This window comes from Pseudophryne corroboree, chromosome 7 (genome assembly GCF_028390025.1).
Source record: "Pseudophryne corroboree isolate aPseCor3 chromosome 7, aPseCor3.hap2, whole genome shotgun sequence".
In the NCBI taxonomy this organism is placed as follows: domain Eukaryota; kingdom Metazoa; phylum Chordata; class Amphibia; order Anura; family Myobatrachidae; genus Pseudophryne; species Pseudophryne corroboree.
This window is the reverse complement of record NC_086450.1, coordinates 121821324-121843904: the sequence shown is the minus strand read 5'-3', so window position 1 is coordinate 121843904 and position 22581 is coordinate 121821324. Positions and strand designations below refer to the sequence as shown.

General features: G+C 40.9%; 1 protein-coding gene across 4 annotated transcripts in view; it reads left to right on the top strand.

Annotated features, from left to right (window-relative positions):
* The window catches only part of LOC134944763 (sodium channel protein type 2 subunit alpha-like), a 329999-nt gene that overhangs the window by 160680 nt on the left and 146738 nt on the right, over window positions 1-22581 (top strand). For 3 of the 4 annotated variants that reach the window (XM_063933606.1, XM_063933605.1, XM_063933604.1), the window contains exons 1-6: window positions 4115-4200; window positions 8710-8838; window positions 12003-12094; window positions 15473-15670; window positions 19943-20006; window positions 21532-21673. In XM_063933606.1, coding sequence (XP_063789676.1) covers window positions 4121-4200; window positions 8710-8838; window positions 12003-12094; window positions 15473-15670; window positions 19943-20006; window positions 21532-21673 — 705 coding nt within the window. In that variant the 5' untranslated portion in view covers window positions 4115-4120. Of the gene's footprint in view, window positions 1-293; window positions 413-4110; window positions 4201-8709; window positions 8839-12002; window positions 12095-15472; window positions 15671-19942; window positions 20007-21531; window positions 21674-22581 lie in introns of those variants that run through there. The other variant, XM_063933609.1, reaches the window with a different exon arrangement.

Below are 22581 nucleotides of genomic sequence, written 5' to 3'. Positions count from 1 at the left end.
CATCACATGTTGGGCCATTGCCCTGCCAGTCTCCCATCACCTCTGAGCTCCATAGCTGGTGCACACTATGCACACCTATACTATAATCTAGCTGAACAAATTAGTGCATTGACACAAAGAAATGTGTGTTCACACATTCTGCACTTACTAAAAGACCCTTATTATCTTGATCCAGGAGTGTCAGTCTAAGAAAATGTTACATGAATGATGATATCAATTTACAATATAGAAAAATGTATACTCCATAAATTCTCTGTGTGATACTGACATTTTGTCTTTTTTTTCTTTTTCAGACCTTTATAGTATTGAACAGAGGGAAGGCAATCTTCCGCTTCAGTGCCACATCTGCCTTGTACATGTTAACTCCTTTCAACCCTCTCCGTCAAGCAGCTATAAAGATATTGGTGCACTCATATCCTTTATGAGAGACTCACCGCCATCCGTCTGGTACTTTAGGGGTCTATTTACTATGCCTTGGATGGAGATAAAGTGGACGGAGATAAAGTACCAGCCAATCAGCTCCTAACTGTCATTTGTCAAACCCAGCCTGTGACATGGTAGTTAGGAGCTGATTGGCTAATCATTTATCTCCATGAACTTTATCTCTATCCAAAGCTTAGTAAATAGACCCCTAAGTTACAGTAGCATTGAGTGATTATAACAAGTACCCTGAGATGCAGGGATGAATATCTAAAAGCGTAATGGACAAGATGCTGAAATTGCAAAAACAAGTTATTGCAGATAGGACATTATTACCTGCCTGTACTTACAGGGTTCCTCCAGTTCAGAATGAAAAGTGACCCCAGAAGGGTACAAAAACCACAAACTTCTACCCAATTACCAGCAATACCCTCCTCACTAGGGATGGCCATTTGTGGGTTATCCAGTGGCGCAGACGGGGGGAGGGGTACTCTTTACCCGGGCCCATTGGGGGGTCCTGGGTCTCGCTATCCTCCCCCTTCTCTCTGTTGCTGCAGATCGCGTTGGGTGGGGAGAGAGGACTGGCCGCTGCTGCAGCAGCCTCTTTCCCAGATTGTGCTAAACTGGGGAGAGAGGCAGCTGCAGCGGTGGCCAGTTCTGCCTCCCTGCATGTTGAAAGGAAGGAGAGCAATCACATCTGACACTGCTGTCTCCACCAGCCGCCGGTTCTGACACTGGCGCCCCCCCGCTTTGCGGCAGCATGGAAGTAATGTATTTTACTATTTTGAACTGAGCTGTCTGGCCTCGCCTCCCCCTCAATGGTCATGCCCCCTCTTATTACCACGGCCCGGCAAAGGTGTCGGTGCCCCTGGGATTGCCCATCGATGGTACCATTGATGGGCAATCTTGATGGTTTGAAACCATCTGCAAGGGGACCATTGATGGTTTCACCCACCAATGTTCACCCCTGTTTTACTAGTCATTAAGCTGCGGGCCTATCAGAGCCCAGAGGTGGAGCTTTACGAGAGTGTCGGGAGATGGAGCTAGACTCCGTGTCCCGACACCTTGAAAAAAATATTTGAAGGTTGTATATAATTAATGTCAGGAAACCATCTGGTTCTCCTCCGTCTATGGAAAAAACTATTCTACATCAGCCATAGACCATCAATGATTTTGAATCATCGCTGGTCATCCCTACTCCTCACTCTTACTAACCTATTGGCTGCTGTTGACCTTCATCAATCATTGGATAAACCAGGGTTGGACTGGCCCACAGGGGCACAGATGAAATACCCAGTGGGTCCCACTGCCTGAGGTCCCACCCCCTCCTCTATGGATCAGGATCCAGAGTGTGCACTTGCATTATACATTATACATATGTTACATTATACTGCACAGGACTTTGTTTTATTTTCTCTACTGAATTGTTGCTGTTCATTTGGAACATGCATGCACTAGTAGTATTTACTATATTTTCTGTATATTTTTTAAAGGGGCCTAGACCATGCACACTCTAATGGTTAGTCAAGCCTCGTGGAGGCTGGCCACAACCCTTCTGGAGGCTGGCCACACCCCTATGTATGGGCCCATATCAATGCATCCCTTTAATGCCCCAGTGCGACGCTGGGATAAACTGTCCTCAGTCATTGGCAAGGAGGGTCCTTACCTAAGCTATGAGATGTGTTAAAAAGCTGAAATGCTCAATTCATCTCATAGCTTAGGTAGCGACCCTCCTTACCAATTAATGGGGATAGTAAAGCATGTACTAATGCACATATTTCCCTTATATTGCATATATTTCCACACAAACGGCATCCACATATTCCGCCAAGTTTACACACTCATTTAGGGCATATTAATCCACTTTGGCATGCTCCTGTAACTTGCGCTGGTGCTTCTGACTTACAGTGTGTGTGGCAAAACTGCTCAACTGTGTGGTTCAACTGCACAGACATGCCTGTGCATTATCAGCCACTGCACCCAGCACATGCAGTGTATATACATGGCACACAGAGCGGTCAGTATACAGTATGTACACACTGCTGCATCCGCGGGTGGGTCCAACTTGTGTTCAAAACCAGTTGTGTCCCAGCATACTTGTGCATTACTGGTGGAACATCAACCCTCCTTCTACCTTGACTCTAGAATATTCCATAATTACCTTTCCACTGGGCGGGGACTGATGTACTTTAGAGTAAAAAATACTGTTCTATGGGGTTCACCTATGCACATTGGTATTGTTTAGGTGTAGTACTGTATAGGCTATAAATACAGCAATCAGTTAAAGTAGAAAAAAGCAGTCTGTAGCAGTTTGTTTCTGCAGAAAGCAGGGAGGAGTTTGTGTGCAGAGTCAGGTGGTTTGGGTCTATATATGCTCTAGTTGAAGGGTACTGTGAAGGGTGAAGGGTACTGTGAAGGGCAAAGGGAACTGTGAAGGGTGAAGGGAACTGTGAAGGGTGAAGGGAACTGTGAAGAGTTAAGGGAACTGTGAAGGGTGAAGGGAACTGTGAAGGGAGAAGGGTACTGTGAACAGTAGATGAATTATCCAGGAGGGTAAAGGAGGTGATAAGGGTTTTGTAGTCAATACTGTATGCTGACATACAGAATGTCAACACCAGAATGTTGACACAGTCTAAATGTCAGCATTCACAATGTCAATATGGACATTATGACAGTATTATGAGCGTTGACAATCTCAATGTCGGCAATGGCATGTGCAATTAGGGTTCTGCTGCAATAAGGGTAAGGGTTAGGCTGCTGTTAGGGTCAGGCTTAAGCTGTAGTTAGGGTTAGGAGGCGATTAATATCAGTGTTGAGGTTGTGACTGTTGACATTGTGGGTACTGACACGTAATCTGAACATGTTAACATCCTGAATGTCGACATGCAAGACATTATGTTGTCGACATTTTGAATGATGACATTCTGCGTACCACACCCAAACCTAGAGTATGAATATTGGCGGACTAGTCACACAGCTGTGTACAAATCCGGAAACGGGCAAGTATACACTCATTGTCAAAGCAATTACATCAGACTAGCTGTCATCTCCGCATCATCCCCTATGTGAACAACATTAATACACATTGATATTGGCATACTTTACAAACTGGGGAAAATTGAAGTAAAATCTGCAAATGGATCTTAATTGAGCAATTTAGTTAAGTTAGAAAATTTCTGATGGGTTTATATCAATTTTTGCACTTTGCTAGTAAATGACCTTTCTGTACAGAAATGTTTTAGAATGCATTTTTTGCATATTACTATATATATACTGAAATGCATATGTGAATATTGTTTTTTTCTTTAAATGCCAAAAATCCCATTGTGAGCATCATACAGTTTAATCTGCTGGTGTTCCATAAATGTAGTTTTCTTTCTTTCATGAACATTGCGCGATTGCTTTTCCTATTCACTTTAGTGTGAGTCACTATTTGGTTTTAATGTCTGCCACAATAGCTGTTCCATTTTTCAATAGGTAGTTTTGTTTTACCAGTACATTTCCTGGGAACGGAAAAAAGAAAATAACAAAAAAAGCTTATACTTAACTCTCTAGGATAGCAGCATTTCCAATGTGATGAAGAAATGCCATTAAATTACAACAGTCGGAGTTATTGATTTTCTGCATTTATTTTACTTTACAAAATATTATAACAAAATATTAATGTATAGCTTCCTTGACATGGCTTACATTATTCAACATGCTCATAATGTTCACTATTCTCACCAACTGTGTGTTTATGACCATGAGTAATCCCCCGGAATGGACCAAGAACGTAGAGTAAGTATATACAGAGAGCATTAAAAGTAAATGGACATCATATTAGAATAGATATTCAGTATTATTCCAAGCTTCTATCTCTTTATTACACTGGGATGTTCCACTATTAAATGCTTCTATATATATATATATATATATATATATTATACTGTATATAATTTTACCAGCTTCCATTCCATTTGTATGCTACACTCCCTTTGGATGGATATGTTTAAGAGATGCCCCTGAGAGATGTGGTTTGAATAGAACCATCTCTAGTGTGGACTGTGTGGAGTGAACAGGAGCACTTCCCATCCGATGCCCGTAAACCTCTCCCCCCCCCCCCTCCCCCACAGCCTAAACCTAACCTTCCCACTAGTGTCTAACCCCCCAACCCCTATACTTACCTCCGGGATGTGTCGAGATTCTGGACATCGGGCTCCTGCTATCAATCTCCTGACTTTCGGGATCCCGACTGCTAGTATTTTGAGAGCATCCCAGATTTACTATCCAATAGCCAACCAACAGATATTGGGTCTAGATATGCCCTCCTGCCTTGTTTTTCCCAGTTCACCTCTTAGTTATACCCTGTCTCTCTTATGGATATATTCAGTTGAAGTTGGATCCTTTCCAACATGCATTGTTGGAAAGGATCCAACAAAGCACTATTCAACGAACGGTCAAATCCGACAGGATTTGTCCGATCTTGGCAATGTAATTCCAACAGTTTTTAAAGTCAGAATTACATTTTCAGAAATGGGGCAAAAAACTGTTGAATTTGGCCGCGTGTACGACAGAAGCACGCGGATCGGCGGCTATTCCGTCGATCCACGTGCTTTCCAACAAGTCGCAATTCCCGACTTGTTGGAAAAATTAGGGCTCCATTGAATAGGTCAGAACCCCTTCAAACCTAAAATAGTCGGAAACTGCTGTCTTTCCGACAAGACGGCAGTGTCTGACTTCAATTGAATATACCCCATCCTCTTATTGTTTCCCGGCACTATCCATATTTCCAGGCTCTCCCGGTCATGGCCATTGTTAATGATCCTTTCTGTTTGCCCAACCCATATCACTGGTTCATTGAATGTTTCATTTTGTCACCCATGAAGTAATCTTGTTTCACTGTTTAGTCTATACCTTATAAATTGTTGTGTTAGTGATTTTCTATAATGAAGTGGTTTTGCTTAAGAATAGCAATAATAATAGAGATTAGTAATGTATGTGAAGACTTCTGTGTTCCAAGCAGGGGCAATTGGATCACAGCAATCTGCAGGGCAAGAGAAGCTGGGAATATAGCTGAGAATGTAGCTGAGAGCTGGGGTGGGAGAGTGGAGGCAAAACTTGGGGTCTAATTCAGACCCCGTCGCTGATGTGCAAAAATCACTATGAAGTGATTTCTGCACATCTGCGTATGCGCGTACTCCGGTACGCACATGTGCAAGGTCCTAAACTGCGTTCTCTTCAGAAGGCAGGTTAAGACCTGGAGAGGGCAGGAACAGGGCGTTGATGATGAGTTTTGTGGGCATTGATGCTTCATTTAAGGGGCGTGGTCCGAACAGTGGAGGCGTGTCCATACCATTGCTTGACATCACACACAGCCACTGCGACCAAAAACATGGCAGGTAGCTGTCTGCTTTCGCAGGCTACGTAGGCAGAGGGCTACTCAAAACATGCGAAAGCATTGCCGCCATGTGATGCTTTCACATGTCTGCAGGGGGGGGCAGGATCTGGTATGTGCGTTTTTTGCACATCTCTGATCTGGTCTGAATTACCCCCTTAGTCAGGTGATATCAGCCTGAATAGTAGGTTAATTGAGAGTCAAGCCATGTGGATGTCTGTTATATACGCTATTCTCAGTGGATTTTAGGTGAGATGTATTAAACCTTCTAAAGAGGAGAAGTGGGATGTTGCACATAGCAGCAGCTAATAAGCTATTCTTTACATTTATTGGGAAAAGTTGATTGGTTGCTGTGGAGATCTTCTTCTCCTGCCCTCTTTAAAAGGTTTGTTACAACTCCCCTTCAGTGAGAGATTATTCCTAACTAAATGGACATCTCCCAAGAAAAGGAAAACATGATAGAGGAAGAACTCATTCATGAAGGGATTGGAGATGCTGGTTATATACAAATGATTTTGATCTGTGGGGTACTTTACGGGTAGTATAAGCAAACTCCCTGGTTGTAGCCATTATATTAGGAGACTGCTGTGCCAAGATCTGCTAGTTTGCCTTTTATGGAGATGGTGAGCCAACACACAGTTGTGGTTTCATTGTGACATATTGTAGATGACTGTGTAGCAGTTTTCACTGTGGGAAATAAGAGAAATATAGACCTTACTTTCAGGGTGACTACTCTTGAAAATTGTAGCCAAGACTTATAACATTTTGGATTAGATTGAGACATAACAGATTTTATACGGAGGAATGTAATGGATATTAGGGTCTAAGCCCTGGATAGAGATAAAGTGGATGGAAACAAAGTACCAACCAACCAGGTCCTAACTGCCATGTTACAGGCTGTGTTTGAAAAACGTCAGTTAGGAGCTGGTTGGTTGATAATTTATCTTCGACAACTTTATCTTTACCCAAGGCTTAGTACATAAACCGCATTATTACATAGGCCTCCTACTGTTAAAAAGTATAGTTTCAAACAAATGTGACATTGGGAAAGAACTAGAGGGTAAATTAACAGAAGTTGTGGCCTACCTACAGGCATTGTGGTAACAGTAATCGCAACAAAGTCATTAAGTAACTCTGACCCCTTGTTTGAGCTGAGTGGTATGGTCTGATCTTTCCAATCTATCAATATATACTGCTAATTTTACCTTTTATTCAATAGAGTCACATATTTTGGATTACATTTGCCCCCAGTTTTCTGGATTTATACCACTTTTGATCATTTGCTGTGGGGGTATTTATCAAAGCTTGGTGAGAGATACAGTGGAGAGAGATAAAGTACCAACCAATCCATTTCTGATATTTTACAGGCTGTGTCTGACAAATGTCAGTGAGGTGCTGATTGGTTGGTACTTTAGCTCTCTCCAAGCTTTGATAAATACCATCCAAAGTTTGTTATAGGTAGATTTGTTTCTAGATATTTGTCAATGTTCTATTAAACTGCACTAACGTTCCATTGAAAGAGAATGCTTTAATGCACTCTAAAATAAATATTGTAGTGTTATTTAAATGTGCAGAAATGATTGCTCTGTACAATCTAACAGCAAACAAGGTTTTTTCAAAAAGTTTAATTATTCATGATCTGATTAACTGTAGACAATCTGAGACAATTTTATAGTCAAATCAAGATATCCACATTTTTGTAATTTGTATAATATTTGCTTCTACATATTATAAATAGTAACTTGATTTTATAATCTACAGTATAATTACAGTAATTCTTATTGTACTCTCTATCCTAAACATTTAGTATCCTATACTATATATATATATATATATATATATATATATATATATATATACAGGTTGAGTATCCCATATCCAAATATTCCGAAATACGGAATATTCCGAAATACGGACTTTTTTGAGTGAGAGTGAGATAGTGAAACCTTTGTTTTTTGATGGCTCAATGTACACAAACTTTGTTTAATTCACAAAGTTATTAAAAATATTGTATTGAATGACCCTCAGGCTGTGTGTATAAGGTGTATATAAAACATAAATGAATTGTGTGAATGTAGACACACTTTGTTTAATGCACAAAGTTATAAAAAATATTGGCTAAAATGACCTTCAGGCTGTGTGTATAAGGTGTATATGTAACATAAATGCATTCTGTGCTTAGATTTAGGTCCCATCACCATGATATCTCATTATGTTATGCAATTATTCCAAAATACGGAAAAATCCCATATCCAAAATACCTCTGGTCCCAAGCATTTTGGATAAGGGAGACTCAACCTGTATATATATATAAAGAGATTTAATACCTTTCCTGCGCTTATAAATAAGCAGCACTACTGAAAGTCCCCCTGTTAATAGGGATTTTAAAAATGGAAACACAAAAACAAGTTCAGAGTGCGCTAGTATATAAGATGTTTGAATGATAGTCAATTCATCCACGTATTTGTAGGTTCTCTCGAAGTCTGTTCCTCTCAAAGCCTTCCCAGTTGGGGCCTACAGAGAAACCCACTCACCAGAAATATTCACCCGACAAAAAGAACAAATTAATAACAGAACTTTGTTTAAAAGTTTTTAATACATAATTTCGTGTAACATAGTCACTTTTAAAATTACGACCAATTGGACATACACCAAATTGCTAAGATGTTGAAGCAAGAATGACCTCCTCACCTAAAAGGTGTGAGCTCAAAGGAGGACACTCAGAGCAAGAGGATGATGTACAATAATCGATGAACCCTATACAGTATATATATGTGTGTGTGCTATTGTATATTGTACTTCTGATCGGATACATGTGTTGTGAAAAGTCTGTGGACACTTTGTGGCGCCTTATTAATAAATGTTAATATTAACATCAGTATACGTACCCAATGTTTATCTGTATGTTTCAGATACACATTCACAGGGATTTATACACTAGAATCATTGATTAAAATCCTAGCAAGGGGATTCTGTGTTGGAAAATTTACGTTTCTGCGCGATCCCTGGAATTGGCTTGACTTCAGTGTCATCTTGCTGGCGTAAGTAAACCTTTCTCATTTCATTTTGGAAATGGATTTATTAACTGCAGTATTTATATTTAGAGCCTTTGTTATCTGCTGAAGAAGTGATGTACAGTACACAGTAGTCCAATATTTTAAAAGATATTTTGTTCCAAATTCTAAAACTATTTCATTATGACATTCATCAACTAATTCTCCAGACTTGAAACTAACAGTAGAAACTTGAAGTGGCACCCTCTCTAAATACAGTAGAAACAGCATATGTACTGTATAATCTATTGTAACACATATTTCTATACAATGCTAATAGTATCTCGATATCAGTGATAATAATACCATCACCTATCACTTATATAATGTATTTCCTTGGAGTTCAATGTTCTGGATATGCTGTTTATGTTAGCTGTTTGGCAATTTGCCTAGCACAGTTCTGTAGCTCATCTTGGAGAGCTCAATCTTACTCTGGCTTTCTCCATACTTCCCTAATGTTGTGTGGTCTGTAGGAGCTACATTGAAAGAGCATAGGGCCTGATTCAGATGTGGTTGGCTTGGCAATGCTCAGATATGTTAATGCAGCAGGACCAGCGGCAGCTCCTACCTCGCTGGAGGAGGGGGACTGCTGCTGGCCGTGCTGCTGGGTCCCTAGTCCCTGCTGCCAGGTCCCTGCTGTCTTTGTCCCCGCCGCCGGCCAGTTCCCAGCATCTGTAAAATGTACAGTAGTTTGATGCCGTGTTCGGCTCATATGAAGTAGCAGTGACAGTACCTCGCATTCGCATACTCCTGGCTTCAATGCACTGCATCAGCTGCAGCCCATAGAAGCTGGCTAGGTCTGCCTGAAAGGCAGATAGTGGCATCCTACAGGCCGTCACGACAACCCGGGCAGCGACGAGCAACTCCTGCCAGCGCGCAGTAGCAGCGCTGGCTGGGAGTTACTCCTACAGTACAAAAGTATCACCACTGTGCGATGCTTTTGTACTTCTGCGATGGGGTTGGGCCTGACATGTGTGGCGGACTAGCCCTGTGCTGGGTGTCCTCCCGCATGTCAGTGTGCCTGATCGTAGCTGTGCTAAACTCTGAATCACCCCCAATGTAATAACAGATAATCTTAGTAATCATTTTTTCTCAGTATTCACTACTGAAAGAGAGGGGAAGGGGCCACAGTTAAATTGCAGGGATATTAAGGAAAATGAAACGAGTACATTTACAGAGGAAAAGGTCCTAACAGAACTCTCAAAGCTGAAAGTGGAAAAATGTATGGGGCCAGATGGGATACATCCAAGGATACTAAAAGAACTTAAAGAGGTGCTGGTAGCACCATTGACAGAATTATTTAACCAGTCATTAGCTACAGGAGCCATTTCAGAGGACTGGAAAAGAGTGAACGTAGTCCCACTGCACAAAAGTGGAAGCAAGGAAGAGGCAAACAAATACAGACCAGTGAGTCTTACATCAGTAGTAGGGAAATTGATGGAAACACTCTTAAAAGAAAGAATTGTAGCTTATCTCAAATCCAGCAATTTACAGGATTCCAAACAGCATGGATTCACTGGGGAGAGATCTTGTCAAACAAATCTTATTGACTTTGTCTGTGTGACTAAAGTGATGGATAAAGGTGCAGCCGTGGATATAGCTTATCTAGACTTTAGTAAGGCTTTTGACACTGTTCCTCATCGCAGACTGCTAAATAAACTTGAAATCTTGGGATTGGATACTAGGATTATTGAATGGATAAGATCTTGGTTGCAGGATAGAAAACAGAGAGTTGTGGTAAATGGAGTGCATTCACAGGAGGGAAATGTTACCAGTGGAGTACCCCATGGATCTGTACTTGGACCAGTGCTTTTTAATATCTTTTTTGGTGACATTGCAAATGGCATTAAAGGGAAAAATGCCTTTTTGCAGATGACACAAAGATATGCAACAGGGTAGACACACCAAGTGGGGCAAAACAAATGATTGAGAATCTAGGTAAACTAGAGGAATGGTCAAGAGTGTGGCAATTACAGTTTAATGCCCAAAAATGTAAAATCATGCACTTGGGTCTCAAAAATCTAAAGGCTAAATATAGTATTAATGGCACTATACTGGAAACTACCGAGGAGGAAAGGGATCTAGGCGTCACTATATCAGGTGACTTAAAGGCAGGTAAGCAATGTAACAAAGCAATGAGGAAGGCTAGTCAGATGCTTGGCTGCATTGGGAGAGGAATCAGCAGCTGAAAGAAAGAAGTAATAATGCCACTGTATAGGTCATTGGTACGGCCTCATCTAGAATACTGTGTTCAATCTGGAGGCCATATCTTCAAAAGGATATTAATACATTAGAGACTGTACAAAGAAGGGCAACTAAAATGGTGCATGGCCTACATCACAAAAAATACCCAGAAAGACTAAGAAATCTCAACATGTATAGTTTGGAGCAGAGAAGAGAATGAGAGGACATGATAGAAACTTTCAAATATATCAAAGGTTTTAACAAAGTCCAGGAGGGAAACATTCTCCAAATGAAGAGAAGCAATAGGACACAAGGACATGCACTGAGTCTGGAGGGGTAAATTTGAGGAAAAATTACTTCACAGAAAGGGTAGTGGACAAGTGGAATAGCCTCTCATCAGAGGTGATAGAGACTAAGACAGTAGAGCAATTTAAACATGCATGGGATAGACATAAGGATATCCTTACAAAGAAATGAGGATCAAATAAAGTTTGAGATAAAAAAAAATGGTAAAAAAAAAGGGGGGGCAGACTAGATGGGACAAGTGGTTCTTATCTGCCGTCAAATTCTATGTTTCTATGTTTCTAAATGTAACCCAAAGTAAACTCAGGCTTTACAAAATTTACCTAGCTATGATTTGTTCATAATTAGAAAGTTATAAGAATCAGCTTTGTGACAACTTTATATGCCTTCAATACTTTGCTTATGGCCACTGACAGCCGTCTACATTGTCCTGCTTTTGTGGAGTTCAGGATGATTCCTACAGTACCTTCTGCAAACAGCTACGTAATATAGTTTGCTGTGACATGTGTCACTGACTTTGGTCTTTGATATTAATTTTTTAAAGCTTTCAAAAGTCTTCAATTTATCTTAGCTATAATGAAGACGCATAATGCAACAAACTTTCAGTCTGTAAAGAATGCTTACATTGGAAGTTATAATTCTAAGTGCATTTGTTTCCATTACAGGTATGTAACAGAATTTGTAAACCTAGGCAATGTTTCAGCTCTTCGAACTTTCAGAGTACTGAGAGCTTTGAAAACTATTTCTGTAATCCCAGGTAAGAAGTAATTGGTGTGAGGTGTTAGGCCTATTTTAGTACATCCAACTGTTTCTTTGTGTCTGTCATTGTGTTTGTGTGTGAACTTCATATTGAGTTTGTGGAACTCACAAACATTCACCTTTCTTCGAGCATCGAAAATTTTAGGCTGTGACAATAAAATTGGAGTTGCATTATTTACCACTTTTCTTTTAACTTTTAGGTTCTGATTCTTTTATTCTGCTTTATTACATAGGATTGAATTGACTTAGGGGAGATTTAAACAAAAACTTCTCTAGATAATAGGCAAATGTATTGCCCATAGCAGCCAATGAAATGCTAGATGTAATTTAAAATGATTGTACTTGATCAGATAGTTCATCTGGTTGGGTTCAACCTGCAGAAGACAATGGAGGGGGACCACAAACACGTTACATTAGGGCACAAGTTCTTAAGTAGTGCTAGGTTGGCAAAGATGGGTAACATATTTAATTTAAATGTTCTCACAGTTTCCTATAAAATATATATATGTATAGTCAACAATTGTTAATAAGATGATCAAATATGTTTTTCAGCATTGTACAAACATGGAAAATAATAACAGTAATAAAAGTGTGGACAAAACCTTGAAGTTTGCCTTCTCTTTAACAGAGCATTAAAAGTACATCATTATGGTGTCTCAAAGCTACTGCCTAGGGTACTATGGGCAGTAGCTGTGCAAAAATATGCAAATGATGTAGCCACTGGGATTTGTACAGTATTAAGATGCTGACTGGAGGTGTCTGTGAACCACCACAGATGCAACCATCAGATGGACATTGGTTGATCATCGACCCTCTATGGTCGTGCAGCATGACCATTGGAAGTAAGATGTCGGAGCCATATTAACCTTGCACAGGATTGCAGTCGCAATATGGCTAAAAAAACCTATATCAATATTTCTCTCAGCCTCAGTGAGGGAAATTCATTTGTTTTTGGGCTCTTGTCTAAAGTGATGGGAGCTATTCAATTGTTTTTAGACCCCCATCACTTAGCTGATTTCTGCTTGCATCCTCCTGAGGTGCGAGCAGAAATCTGTTTCTGAAGTCAGGATTTTGGGCACCTTAGCCACCATTTGCATGCCTTAATGGAAATGCACCCAGTAGTTTACATGGGTTTAGCCGCTAAACCCTGTGCTTTTGGGCACAAGAATGCAGCACTCGCGCCCAGCAGTGCAAACAATTGAATAGCTCCAGTCACTTAGATTAGGAATATAGGAGGCAAGATAAAACAATTGAATTCCTGCCTAAATATGACAACTGTTGCCACTTGGTTAAAAAAAAAAAAAATAGTCATGGCTGTCTCCCAATTTCTGTTGTAGTGGATAGGGGAGGGGAGGGGACTGCTAACGCTGAACACACATACAGTAATAATGCCTCTTATAAAAAGTACCGTGTGTCACTGGACTAGTGCTCAGTCTGGCCGATTAGGCTACAGTTTTTTTTTCTAAAATACTTACTGTAACTTGCACCAGGTTGAATTTCAACTGAATCTGTCACATACTGTACATGCCATTTGAGACAACATTTTGGGGGCTGAAACATTTATTTGTGATTTTGCAGCTGTCATTTCACTAGGTCACGAGTACCTCAAGATCATTTATATCCTCACTCTAAAAAATTTGGATCATCCCACAAAATTGCTTCTGCCACTGCATTTAGGTGACAAATGAACTTTATAAAATCTGCATTGTAAAAAGTGACAGACTATCTGATAAAAGGGCTGCACATTACCTTAATCTCAGTATTACATATTCACCCAAACACAGTTATCGCTCATATTATCTTTTACTCTGTTCCATTCTCCCTCCCTCTTCATCCTTCATATCCCTGCCTTGTCTGTTAAGAAAAATTGTTTTTGTCTGATGCTCGCCAAAATTACCCCAGTACACAACACACCGTAAGACCACCAATTACAAATTACCCTCAATATATCCCGCTATCCCCAAACTATTTCACATGTCCTCAGGTATACTTTAAATATCCCTTTAGACTTTCCTGTACATTATTTAAACCACCCAATTATGGCTACATGTCTATCAGACCTCCTCACATGATCCACTTACACACATTTCATTGGGAGTCCCAGTAACCACCCACTACTTCTTAATAATTAACGACCACCAATGTTTCTGCAACAACATCGTTTTAATAAAGCTAAAAATTAACGAGTATGGGTCATTAGTTTGACAAGATTTAGGTCGACAGTCTTTAGGTTGACCACTATTGGTCGACATGCATTAAGTCGACATGGTCAAACGGTCGACATGGTCATTAGGTCGATATGAACAAGGTCGACATGGTAAAAAGGTCAACGTGAGTTTTTTTTAAAACTTTTTTGGTGTCGTTTTATTCATAAAGTGACGGGAAACCCCAATTAGTGCACAGGCTGATGCGCTGTTTGCTGAGGTGGGGATCACCGGAGGGAGGAGTTTTCAGTCCCCCACTCCGGAAGACAAGATGTTAATACATCTTGTCAGTGTAGCTTTCTGCTTCGCCTTGGTAAAGAAGCGAGTCAGGAAGCGTTATACCAGCATGATGCGTGCCGTGTGGGTATAATACATATGCCCCCTAGTCATAACCCTTTTGCATTTCCTGTGGACTGCAGGAGCAAAAAAGGAGGTGCATATGCTAATCTTGCTGGGTTGGCTACCTCTACCGCTTACAACCAGCTCAGCGAGGCTAGACAAACGTGCCTTTTTCAAAATACATTTTGCACTCATGAGTTAGACATAAAGGGCGTGATTCACATTGGGGGGAGACGCAGCCATGGTAAATGCCACTATAAAGCCCTTCCCTGATTTTCTGTACATCTGTGTTTCTGAATGTGCAAGGATTGAGATTACCACTGTCAGCATCCATAGGTGCTAAAATACAGATTGGTGCCTCTAAAGAAACTATGGCAGGTGCAGTATCTTTCTCCTGAGTATGGACGGCCAACTTGGCAGTGACACTCCCATGACACTCCCATAACACACCCAGAAGGTGTGCACCAAGCCACCTTCCAGTCACAAAACATTGCTGAACTATGTGCGTCAGGCCCAAAGCTCCATCCAACTCAGCATGAGTCCCTCTTAGTGAATTAGTAATTATGCGCCCGGTGTTCTCATCCCCCCCATCCCCCCCTATCCATCAATAACAGGCAGTTGGTAAATATTAAGTAGCAAACAGAAAACTCAATGTACTAAACACGAAACAATTTCTATGCTGCCCTAGGGATGAGACTGTATTCAGCCCTAGTAACACAGCAGAGGTTTGGGGAAAGATCATTTCAACTTGTTATTTAATACATTGATGCTGTTCTTAATCTAAAATGATAAAAACAGGCACCTTGACTTTTTTGGGATTTTTTTTATTTTAGGCCTGAAGACCATCGTGGGAGCTCTGATTCAGGCGGTGAAGAAACTTTCAGACGTGATGATTCTCACAGTCTTCTGTCTCAGCGTGTTTGCACTAATAGGACTGCAGCTGTTCATGGGGCACTTGAGAAATAAGTGCATAGTCCTGCCGCAGGATTTACCTCTTAATATGAGCCTTGAAGAATATGCCAAGAATGAAAGTACGTCAGGTTGTAAACTGAGTGGTTGAAGCTTCTGTCGCATAGAAATGAGTTAAACAAAATAGCCTATTTATGTATGTAATATTTCCATGCAGATGTAACAAACAACACGGCAACAAGCAAATTGCACTTTGGTCCCAGATATGAGTGATGTTAATCTATTGTGCCTCTCAAGCCTGAAGCTGTTCTGATAGCAGTGATTTAATTACACTGTAAAATGTTACGTTCTCTGTACTACTCAGATACAAATGGTTTCAATGTTTTACATCTGTAGCTTGAGTTAAATGACGCACATTAGTTCATGCCTGTCTCAGACCATCCATCAGTGCACATTGTAGCAATACTCTTAATGCCAGGGCAGCCAGGTTTGCTGCAGTTGAGTCTTGCTGTGAATTCTAATAAGAAGGAAGAAATCAAGACATAAACTATAAAACCTGTCCAGTGCCAGCTGTTGTAGAACTACAACTTCAAAGCTGCTTTCCAGTTTAGTAGGCTGCAGTAACACTTCTGTATTGTGCTATAGGGCTTATAGTGCTGCACTTCTGTGCCCGTTATGGAGCTAATGCAGAGTTGAATGAAAGTCTGAAGGAAAAACAATTGCATTGTGTGCATTGAAATAAATGTGAATAATCACTAGTATGCCCGTCTTCACGCATCTCTGCGTCCTCACGGCCCCCATCCATATGTATGTTGGTGTAGCAGTCATCACTATCAGTGCACATTTGCATCGGCTCTACGCCCACAGTGCATCCTTAGCCCACGTACAGTAGCTGACATCCAGAGGTGTAACTCACCAAAATGACACCCGGTGCAGCCGCGGGAGTAAAAGAGGCGTGACTTCGTGAGGGGGGAGGCTTCACAGGAGGGGCGGGGCTAAGCATCCCAAACCCCGTTTTCATCACTCCGGGGTCCAGGAGATGCAGCCTGCCCCCGGAGACTGGCGTGCCTGCTGTGCTGGCTTCTGCACGGTGACAGGAGCTTGCTGCATGTAATGTTACAGTGCAGCACCCAGCACCCGGCTCCTGTCACTGAACAGGAGCCGGCACTTTGGTGTCACCCCTCAGCAGGTGACACCCGGGTGCGGGCCGCACCCCCCACAACGGTTGATTCTATGTCGGAATGGGAGAAGGGACCTTCTGACGTACCTAGGGGAGGAGACACGTCACCAGGGGGAGGAGCTGCGGCCGAACAGGGTACCCGAAAAGTACCCTCGCCACGCTTCGGGCTCAGTGGCTCGCTCCGCTTCGCTCGCCACCTGATTACTAAAGGTAATAGTTGGTGGCGTGGCTAGTAGAAGAACTATCCCGCTGGCCTAGCTACTCCCCCTTGTATCATGGCTTCTCCCCCTGACGGAAAAGGTCCCTTAGCCCACTTGAATCTAGCATCAACCCCCCCACAACTCCCTTATGATGCCACTGCTGACATCTGAAAGACAGTTACACCAATTTATCCAAAAATGGAGATGTGAGAAATTGCCTGTAGTTGTTCGTAATAGCATACAGATGACCACAAATCATACACAGCACTAAAAATCACAATGTCACCTCAGCAGCTGACACAGGGTCCTCCTCCAAGCCCTGGGCTATGTAATTAGTACCCCCTCTTCTCGGTCCCTCTGGTCGCATCAATTATTCATCAGCCTTATAACTTTGCATTTGGAGTGACTATGTCAATCTGTGCTTGTTCCCAACTTGCTTCCATATTTAAACTTGGGCTTTAATTATCGTGTGTACCTTGAGAGGTGGCTCAGAGGCATCATGGGAAGTGCAGTATACTGTAGTAACAGTTTGCCAGCCTACAGAAGTTATCCAGGCCTCTCTGAAGTGCAGACTACTTTGGGTCACATGTATTTTGAGAACACGTTTATGAGTTAATAGTAATGGCTACCAAATATTTATATGCTCTATTTTAGGACACAATTGTGAAATACAGATGTTTATCTCCTTTACAGAAGGTGCATTTTTTACAATTTAGGGGAGAATTCAATTAGACACAATCATTGTTTTCACAATTTTTTGTGTAACACAATTTTTCCCCCCAGTCAATTTAGTTAGTGCCTAATGTTTGCGCCAGAAAACGTATCTATTTTCAGGGAGAAAACACACAGAATTCATAATAAATTCACAGACCCATGTGTTTTTGCTATTGCATTCATGAAAACAGATTATTTTTCACAGATATTTTTCAGAGCCTGTTGAGGTCCCCCAAAAAATCCACAATGCTAACTGCAGCTAGGCTGACTTCAGGGCTAATTCAATAGCCCCGGGGGATCAATTAGCCCACAGTAAATTATCACGGCTGATTGAATTCCCCCCTAACGCTAAATAAATCCCACATAGTCCAATTTTACTAAACCGTGGCTATTCAAATCCGTGGGATTAAAAAGGCAATTAAATTAAATGCAAAAACCCTCCTGGTTATGATTTATTAGAACTGCAGGTAACAGTGGCATTGAAAATCTGTCAATTAGTAAATCTCAATCCAAATCTGTTTGGGCCCCTTTAAATCCAATAATACTGATTATCCTAATCTATAGCATGTGTCAGAGGACTATCTTGTGGGGACCATGCCTAATACCAGTGGTCCAGTTGCAAGGGGTGTAGATAATTGGGTCGACCGTCAATAGTTTGACCCCATATGGTTGACATACCAGTTGACTGGGTCAAAAGGTCGACAGGGTCAATAGGTTGACTTCAAAATGGTAGACACCACAAAAGATTGACAGGTACAAAAGGTCAACACAATGAAAAGGTTGACATGAAAATGGTAGACACTTAAAAGGTTGACACAAGTTTTGGGATTTTCAGGTGCTATTTTGTATGTTTAACCATATATAATCCAAATTAGTCAAAACCTGTACCCTTGCATGCTTGCGTCGCTCGCCACACTTCGGGCAAGGTGCCTCGCTCCACTACCACTGCACTCGACACAGTTTACTAGTCCCAATCATTGCCAACATGGATAGTAAATGTTGAAAAAACTTTAAAAAAACAACAAATTGTGTCATCCATATGTGTGTTGACGTTTGACATGTCAACCATTTGACCATGTTGACCTTTTGTACCTAGCAATCTAATGCAGAACAGTGGACTGCTCTAGACTGTTGTTTGAAATAATTCAAAGCATGGGTTGGTATTAAAATATTGGGAGTCCAATGGTCAGAATCCCGAGAGCGGAATCATGATGCTCAGAATGCAGACAGATCGTGGTGAGTATTTTAACCCTAACCCTTATACACCCCATGTACCCTCCCGCAGCCTAAACCTAATCATGCTCTCCTGCAGTCTAATCCTAACCACCCCCAGTAGCCTAATCCTAACCATCCCCTTAGTGCATGGCCCTAACCCTAATATTCACCTTGGGCATCCATCGGTATTGTGAGAGTCAGGATTCTAATGTCAGGATTCTGACCACTGGGATTCTGACTACATCCCCAAAGCATATGCTTGTCAGACAGTATGTGTGCACTGGCCCTGACTTCTACATTGCTTTTCACTATCAAATTTAGAACGTATTTAACAGCTTTAAGAGCAAATGTTGAGTACAGAAAATTAGAGCCTGTGCCCTCCAGCCCTTTTACCATATCAATCTCCTTAGTTACTATCATGGTCTAATTTTATACTGTCAGGCTTACAAATATGTAGTTTATGTAAAAAATCTGTCCCTAACAGAAATAAGAGAGCCTCCTGAGATTATATTCATTTATCTGTTCAACTCTTTTGCATCTGTTGTTTGAGTTTCAGCAAACTGTACTCTTATGTGGGGAACATTCTGAAATACTGTTGTCAATTCTGATTAATGCAGTAACTTGCTGTCCGTAATGGTAAGCATGACCATATGATTGGTTTTGACTTCTGTCAATAAAACAGTACAATGCATGTTAGCTACAGTATCCTTGTACAAAATCCAAAATTACTTGTTCATACTGTACATCTAATCCCAATTACCTAAGATCATGCTACAGTATGTCCACGATGCTTACCTGAACTTTTCTAAGTCATCTGAATTTTAACATGCAAAATGCGTTTGATTGGAGCAGAGGCAGGAAACATGGATAGCGTGCTTGGCGAGACTTCTAGTTCCCAGTTTTCTAAGCCCTATCATATATATATATATATATATATATATATATATATATAATGTATATATTATATATATTTTTTTAATTTAATCTGCAAATATGTAAATTAAAATAATACAGGATGATGGTTTAGCTGCAAAGTACCTCAGAGTTTTGTTATAATGTGTTATTTTTTTATTTGTTGTTGGCAGGTGTGCTTTATAGAACTGAAGGTCAAAAGGATCCTTGGCTTTGTGGTAATAGCTCAGACGCTGGGTAAGTAGTAAAGTAAAAAAGTGTTTATGTCATATTTTAACAGTAATATACTGTTGAACATATACACAAAACAATATTTGACAAGAAACTATAATATCTTTATCATGTTGTAAGTTATTTTGTTCATTAATGGTGTGCTATCCAAATTATACAAAGTGTACAGTCAGTATATACACTGATCAGCCATAACATTAAAACCACATGCCTAATATTCTGGAGGTCACCCTCTTTCCACCAAAACGTCTTTGACCAATTGAGGCATGGACTTCACAAGACCTCTGAAGGTGTTCTGTGGTACCTGGCACAAAGATGTCAGCAGAAGATCCTTTAAGTCCTGCAAGTTGCGATTTGGGGCCTCCATGGCTCGGACTTGCTTTTCCAGCACATCCTACAAATGCTCGACTGGATTGAGATCTTGGAAATTTGGAGACCAAGTCAAAACACTAAACTTTTTGTCATGTTCCTGAAACTATTCCTTAACATTTTTTGCAATGTGGTAGGGTGCAATATCCTGCTGAGAGAGGCCACTGTCATCAGGGAATACCATTGCCATGAAGGGGTTTACTTGGTCTGCAACAATGTTTAGGTAAGTGGTATGTGTCAAAATAACACTATATGAATGGCAGGACCCAAGGTTTCCCAGCAGAACACTGCCCTGAGCATCACACTGCCTTTGTCTGCTTTCCTTCTTCCCATAGTACATTCTGGTGCTATCTCTTCCCCAGATAAAGGATGCACCTACACCCTGTCGTCCACATTATTTAAAAATTTTTGATTCATCAGACTAGGCCACCCTCTTCCATTGCTCCATCATCCAGGTTTGTTGCTCACGTTCCCATTGTAGGCACTTTTGGCGGTGGATAGGGGTCAGCGTGGCACTCTGACCACTCAGACTATGCAGCTTCATATACAGCAAGCTGCAATGAATTGTGGGTTTTGATAAGCTTCTAGCGTTACCTCATTCAACAATTTGTGCTACAGTAGCTATTCTGTTGGATAGGACTGCACAGGTTACCCTTCATTATCCACTCACATTAATGAGCCTTGGGTGTCCATGACCCTGTCACCGGTGGTCTTTCCTTGATCTACTTTTGGTAGGTATTGACCACTGCATACCAAGAACACCCTAAAAGAACTGTGATTTTTGATGTATTCATCTAGCCATCATATTTTGGACCTCATTAAAGGGACTCAGATTCTTACATTTTCCAATATCTCCTTATTCCAAAACATCAATGCCAAGAACTGAGTGTTCACTTTCTTTTTATTATATACTACCTCTTGACAGGTGCCATTGCAATAGGATAATCAGTGTTATTTCATCTGTTAGTGGTTTTAAAGTTATGGTTGATCAGTGTATGCTATAGTAGTGTACTGTATGCTCAGTACATTACCACCTGTTGTTCACTTGTGGAACTGCAGCCATTTTTCATAGTTACAATTATTTATGCATGAAATATCTATTTGCATAATAATGCAGAGCATTTGTTGAAATTTTAATAGTGTCATTTTTTATTTCAATTAGTCAATGCCCAGAAGGGTACACATGTAAGAAAGTTGGAAGGAACCCAGATTATGGATACACAAGCTTTGACACATTTAGTTGGGCTTTTTTAACACTGTTCCGACTGATGACTCAGGACTACTGGGAAAACCTATACATGAAGGTAGGTATATATTTGTTCATTTATTTATGAATTTCCAAATGCTTATATCACTGTACAGTACCTGTAAACATCGTAGCGTATACTCATATTCTTGAATGTCAAGAATTTCATAACGCGTCCTGGCAAATCTTTTTACATGGCATAGCTATGCCAAATCACAAATGCTCTTTTGTGATGCAAACGTTTGCACCTAGTAGTTGGCCATTACTTGCTAAGTGCTGATTAAGTGCACAAGTAACACACATCTGCTTTGCAATGAAAGTGAGGTTTAATTTTACACAATAGGATTGTTTAAGTGGTCAGGGTACATTCCGTGATTTTCAGTGCAGCATCACAGCATTTGTTTCCATGAGTTGCCAGAGATCTGTTCTTTTCCTAAAATTTATCAAGATGCTCTTTGCATCTCTGTGCATTAAGAAATACCACACATACTGGGTAGGATAAATAAGAGGTACAAGCAGAGAGTAACTAGCTCCAGGTGATAAGAGCATGCAGGGTAGAGAGTGCATTGGATGGTCTTGCCCATGGTATCTGGATGGTAGGTCGAAAGTACTTAGGTCAACAGTCAATAGGTCGACTACTATTGGTCGACATGGACATGGTCAACATGGACCAGGTTGACATGGAAAAAAGGTGAACTCTGTGAAAAGGCTGACGCAGGACTGGTCGACATGAGTTTTTTACAGTTTTATTTTGTTTTTAACTTTTTCATACATTACCTTGCACATGAACTACGATTGGGAATAGTACCCGGTGCCAAGCGCAGCAGTAGCAGAGCGAGGCACCTTGCCTGGCCATGCAAGGGGACTCGTTGCACTAATTGGGGTTTTCTGGTCATGTTACGGAGAAAACAACACCAAATACATTACAAAAACTCATGTCAACCTTTTCATGTTTTGACCTGTCTG